General features: G+C 35.3%; 1 protein-coding gene across 1 annotated transcript; it reads left to right on the top strand.

Annotated features, from left to right (window-relative positions):
• The first annotated feature begins 3,144 nt into the window (after positions 1-3,144).
• Positions 3,145-5,338, top strand: LOC141631282 (protein FAR-RED IMPAIRED RESPONSE 1-like). Its single transcript, XM_074443976.1, has 4 exons — positions 3,145-3,667; positions 3,793-3,972; positions 4,326-4,706; positions 5,304-5,338. The coding sequence occupies exons 1-4, from the start codon at positions 3,145-3,147 to the stop codon at positions 5,336-5,338; spliced, it is 1,119 nt and encodes a 372-aa protein (XP_074300077.1).
• Positions 5,339-6,651: the final 1,313 nt, after the last annotated feature.

The following is a 6,651-nucleotide window of genomic DNA, read 5'->3' as shown; positions in this document are numbered from 1 at the left end:
CGGATATATGTATAATTGTAATATACAAAAGTGTAATTTTAATGAGACAAATGTATAATTCCAATGACTCAAACAAAGTGTAATTCTAACCAACAATCTTGTAAGTTCAAGAAAGCGAAGGCTAACTTGAGAAAACTGGAATACTCACCCTTGAATTATAAAGGATTATCATTTTGTGGTAGTCTGTTATGTTGCATGCCAACTTTTGAAACTCTTTATCTCTGGGCGATACGAGTTCATGGTTGTGGCCCCTTTGTGGAATCTGTCAATTCTTAATTCCCCATTCCTCATGAATAGCCTAATCCTCGCTTTGCGCCCAACGCTACTTTGACTTTGTGTCTCCTACCCGAGTCGACGGCCACTACACTCAAATTGTCCCTTATGTTTGAACCCCTCCCGGTTGCAAACCAACAGTTTAGATTTTATTTCCTCACCAAGCCATCTCTTAGTCGTGTACTTACGCACATCAAAACCACAAGCAACAGCATAAATTCTATAAAATGTCGATGCTTCCTCTATTTCCAGAAATTCCTGTCCAACATAGGGGGTGAACTTAGCTTCAACGTCCCTGCAAAATTCTTCCTCATTCGGCTTTCGTTTTCCATTGTGCTCAATATTATCTGTCAATAGTGTCATTATTATCAATTCTTTTCATAACAATATTAAAGTAACCCATTTATTTGTTAAAATTATATCTTCCTTGAAATTACACTTTTAGTCGTTAGAATTACACTTTTAGCTGTTAGAATTATACTTTTTACTATTACAATTACAGTTTATAAACTTACGACTTTCTGTTGCATTAACCCTTTTGGTTGTTAAAATTACACTTTTATGCATTACAATTATACTTGTTACTATTAGAATAACACTTTAGAAACTTACATATTTTTATGCATTACAATCACACCTTTATTAGTCAAAATCACACTTTTCTATTACAATTATACTTTCTCCTATTAGAATTCTTGTTTACAAATTTAGAACCTTTCTCTGTTATAAGAAAAATTTTAGCTGTTAAAATAACACTTTGTACGACTACAATTACAATTGTACTTATCTACCATAATAATTACAATAATACTTTTCCTGCTTAGAATCACACCATTAGTAGTTAAAATTACTCTTTCATCCGTCAGAATTACACTTTTGAATGTTACAGCTACACATTATTCGTCTTTTTATGCTCACGTTGCAGATACTACATTCATTCTTACAAACAAGAAACTGAAATATGATGTTGAACTCTACCAGATACTACATTTAAAGTTTAACTTCTTATTCAGACAGTTTATGTTGAACTCTATAATGCTGTAGTTCATGTTGAAAGCGTGGATTTACAGACTTCAAAAGTACTAATGGTGTGACATTCAAAAGTGTAATTCTGTAACATTCAAAAGTGTAATTCTGACGGATGAAAGAGTAATTTTAACTACTAATGGTGTGATTCTAAGCAGGAAAATTATTATTGTAATTATTATGGTAGATAAGTACAATTGTAATTGTAGTCGTACAAAGTGTTATTTTAACAGCTAAAATTTTTCTTATAACAGAGAAAGGTTCTAAATTTGTAAACAGCAATTCTAATAGGAGAAAGTATAATTGTAACAGAGAAAAGTGTGATTTTGACTAATAAAGGTGTGATTGTAACAGACAAAATATGTAAGTTTCTAAAGTGTTATTCTAATAGTAACAAGTATAATTGTAACAGACAAAAGTGTAATTTTAACAACCAAAAGGGTTAATGCAACAGAGAAGCTGTAAGTTTATAAACTGTAAATGTAATAGTAAAAAGTATAATTCTAACAGCTAAAAGTGTAATTCTAACGACTAAAAGTGTAATTTCAAGGAAGATATAATTTTAACAAATAAATGGGTTACTTTAATATTGTTATGAAAAGAATTGATAATAATGACACTATTTGAGATAATATTGAGCACAATGGAAAACGAAAGCCGAATGAGGAAGAATTTTGCAGGGACGTTGAAGCTAAGTTCACCCCCTATGTTGGACAGGAATTTCTGGAAATAGAGGAAGCATCGACATTTTATAGAATTTATGCTGTTGCTTGTGGTTTTGATGTGCGTAAGTACACGACTAAGAGATGGCTTGGCGAGGAAATAAAATCTAAACTGTTGGTTTGCAACCGGGAGGGGTTCAAACATAAGGGACAATTTGAGTGTAGTGGCCGTCAGGACTCAGGTAGGAGACACAAAGTCAGGCGCGTTGGCTGCAAAGCGAGGATTAGGCTATTCATGAGGAATGGGGAATTAAGAATTGACAGATTCCACAAAGATGGCCACAACCATGAACTCGTATCGACCCGAGAGATAAAGAGTTTCAAAAGTTGGCATGCAACATAACAGACTACCACAAAATGATAATCCTTTATAATTCAAGGGTGAGTATTCCAGGTTTTCTGAAGTTAGCCTTCGCCTTCTTGAACTTACAGTATTGTTGGTTAGAATTACACTTTGTTTGAGTCATTGGAATTATACATTTGTCTGTCAAAATTACACTTTTGTATATTACAATTATACATATATCCGTCAAAGTTACAATTTATATTGTCAAAATTACAGTTTTGTTGATTACAATTACACTTTTCTTCATTACAATTACACTTATTTAAGACATCTGTTAACTTTATTTTGTTAGAATTACTCTTTTGTCTGCTAAAATTACACTTTTTCCTACTACAATTACACTTTTTATTGTTAAAACAACACTTTTATTTTTTGAATTTATACTTTTGTATCTGTTTTAATTACGTTTTTGTTGATTAAAATACATACATCTAAAAGATTGTCAATAATCAACAGCTGAAGATAGGAGCAACGAAGACTTACAAAATTTTGAAGGAACATGTTAATGGGTTTGAAAACATCAGACCTAGTTTGAATGATTTTAAGAACTTTCACAGAGATGTGAAATGCTACATTCATGAACGGGACGGTCAAATGTTCGTGGACCACTTTAAGGAATTGGCTGTTACTAGGCCAGGGTTCTTCTTTGACTATGATGTTGATTCTGACGGTAGCCTTAGTAAAGCTATATGGGCCGACGGAATCGCTAGAAGGAACTACTCAGTTTTTGGGGATGCAGTGTCGTTCGATCCGACGTATTCCACCAATAAGTATGACATGTCCTTCACACCTTTCACTGGGGTTGATAACCTTAAACGATCAGTCACTTTTTGTGGAGCGCTTGTTGCTCATGAGGATGCAGACTCGTTTAAATGGGTTTTTACCCGTTTTCTGCCTGCGATGGGTGGGAAAGAGCCTAAGTATATTATCACCGATCAGGATGCAGGTATTCTTAAAGCGGTGCCATTGGTGTTCAAGACAGCACGGCACCGATATTGTATGTGGCATATCATGAACAAGGTGCCAAGCAAGTTTGGAATGACGAGAGACGATTATTCAGACTTTTTAAAGAAATTGAATGCCATCATATGGGATGAAGACATTGAAGCGGCAGAGTTCGATGCAAAATGGGAAGAAATTGGTAGGGAGCACAATGTTAATAACATTGACTGGTTCCAAGAAATGTACGCTAAAAGGAATCAGTGGGTTATGGCTCATTGTAGGGACCTAGATATGGGGGGTGTTATGAGGACAACCCAAAGATCAGAGAGCGAAAATAGTTTTTTTAAGAGATTTGAGAGTAAGTCAGGAACATTAGTTGAGTTTTCGATGCGTTTTGACAGCGCGATGGACCAGCAAAGACACACACAGAAACAGATTGACAATCGTAATGACACACTTTCCCTGTAATATCAACGCATCTAGCTATCGAAGTGCACGGGGCGCAAGTGTACAACCATAAAGTATTCGAGGAATTTCAAGAAGAGGCCAAGTGCTCAATCGGTACTTGTAAAAGCAGAGGATTTACTGAGTGTGACTCTTTAGAGGTGACCACTGTAAGAGATGCAAACAGGGACAGAAACTATGAGGTCACATACTGCCCAGGTATCATTCTATAGCAGTTGTTTGTTAAAATTATACTTTTATCCGTTACAATTATACTTTTGTGTATTAAAATTACACTTAGGGGTGTTAAAGTTATAGTTTGGGTTGTTACAATAATACTTTGGGTTGCTAAAGTTATACTTTAAGCCATTAAAATTACACTTTTGTTCATTAAAATTACACTTTGGGTTGTTAAAATTACAAAATTGGTTAAAATTATACTGTGTTGTTAAAGTTATACTTTTTTCCGTTAAAATCACACTTTTATTGATTAAAATTACACTTTTGAGTATTACAGTCACACTTTCTTCTGACTGATTTAACTAACATATTACTCTATATTGTTGAACTAGATACATTGAAAGCCACTTGTAGCTGCAGAATGCTTGAGAGGAAAGGCATTCTTTGCCGGCATGTCATATGGATTTACTCGTCAAACGGAGTGAAGATTATTCCAGAACAATATGTTGTTCAAAGATGGTGTAAAGATGCAAGGTTATCTAAAATGTTCGATTGTAATGGTGAAGCAACTGAGGACGTTGATATAATAGATGGAAAACAGATTGCGATGTCAGTAATGTGGTTGGAGATTCATCAGACAGTTGGTATGCTCATGGGCAAAATGAAGAATGATGTCGACAACTTTTCTAGTCTAATTAGACAGTTTAAGGAGAAACTTTCACCATTAGGATCACCATTGAATAAACAACAACAGTTGGAGAAAATTCTTGGATGTTCTCCTAGTCAGGAGATAACCATTTTGCTGCCCAAGAAATCCAAGAACAAGGGGAGCGGAAAGAGAATGTTGTCGATGAAGGAAAAAGCAGTTGCTTTGGCAAGGAAGCCAAAACGTATGTGTAAAAATTGCAAGCGATTAGCTAACCATGACAAAAGGAACTGCCCCAACCCATTCGCAGAGCACCCACCATTGTCGCAATCGTCAGCACCCTCGTCAGAGGAAGAAGAAGAAGAAGAAGAAGAAGGAGAAGAAGAAGAAGAAGAAGAAGAAGAAGAAGAAGAAGAAGAAGAAGAAGAAGAAGAAGAAGAAGAAGAAGAAGAAGAAGGCATCTTAGAATAATCATTATAATACCTAATAAGTAGTACATTTTTTTGGGTATGTCTACACAAAATACGAGGTAGAACATGATGTTTCGTATTGTGTTTAGACATCAAACTGTCAGGAAGGCAACTGGTCGCCTTTGGTATTACAATGTATTTTGTTGAAGTATTTTTTATTGGACGAAACAGTTATAATGTGCTAAACCAGAACGTATCATTTTTCACTCTTGACTATTATGACAAATTATGTTCTTACAATTACACATATCTAGGGAATAAAATTGCAATGGCCTCATATCACACTTAGTGTAGGATTGTTATGATCAGAATTACACTTAAACTACTTATAATTACAGAGTATGAAATTTCAGTTACACTTCATCTATAGTAAAACCTTATAACATAGTTAAGTGTTCATTCAAAAGTATAAATTTAACTTTGACAAGTGTAATTCTAAGGGGAAAAACGTATAATTCTAACGGACTAAAGTGTAATTGTAAGCCACAAAAGTATAATTTTAACTTTAAAAAGTATAACTTCAATGGACACTTTTGCCTTTTAAAATAACATTTATATTTTGTGTAATGTAAGGTCTATCTCATCCGATATGGCCGGTTAGAATTACACTTCGACTTATTAGAATTACACTTTTTGTAGACATGACCACACTTTCTTTCTGACTGATTTAACTAACATATTACTCACAATTGTTGAACTAAATACATACTTTGCCGGCATGTCATATGTATTAACATAAAACACCTTGTCTTATAGAATGTTGACAAAATTTATAACCACAAAAACTAACTGTCTAGATGTAGGTTGCTAACATCTACAGATAATACAAAGTATGAAATAAATGTTTACATAGCCAAGGCAATATTCCCACAAAAACTTAACTACTAAATTAAGGATGTTATTTTTTCACATTGGCACGGGGCAGTCTACGCTTCTGTTGTAATACCTTCCACAGTTTGTCCTTCGTGCTAACAAAGGCTTTGACCTTCTCGAGCACACCTTCGCGCAAAACGTTCATGTCTGCTAGAACGAGGGTAGCTATCAGCTGGATCACCAAATAGCGCCTTGATTTCTTCTTCTCAAGGTCTTCATGCTGAAAAGGAAGACCCTCGTATAAGAGCATAGCCATCATGGTGAACAGACCCGACTCTGGTTGGTTGAGAGTAGGTGACATCCCGCTGAAAGGTATCTGCCGCAACGCATAATTAGGAATTTCCCGTGCCCTAGTGTTCTTCTTATCCTAATCCCGTGATTCTGAATAATCACTCACTGCGCTAGCCTGCAAATGTACATAATTACCTCAACAAACTGATTGAACAAAAAAGCTAGCATTCGGAAGAAAGGGATGGACAATATCTTACAATTAAACGCGCTGCTCTTCCAAACTGCGACTTCTTCAAATCAGAATGCCTTTGCCCGTCCAGCAAGTCGACTGTATTTGATTTGTGATTGATACATACGCATGCGAAATGGTCGTCAATGCAGAACGGGACAAATAGCAAGTCTGTTGTCAAGTTAAAGGTTCGCTCACTGTCGACGATGAAGGTGTCCCAGAGCTGGTACAGTTGTCATAGTTCAATTCTTTGTCGATGTGTGCCTGGT

The sequence above is a fragment of the Silene latifolia genome, chromosome Y (genome assembly GCF_048544455.1).
Source record: "Silene latifolia isolate original U9 population chromosome Y, ASM4854445v1, whole genome shotgun sequence".
NCBI lineage: Eukaryota > Viridiplantae > Streptophyta > Magnoliopsida > Caryophyllales > Caryophyllaceae > Silene > Silene latifolia.
The sequence above is the reverse complement of the archived record's forward strand: the minus strand, read 5'-3'. Positions and strand labels throughout refer to the sequence as shown.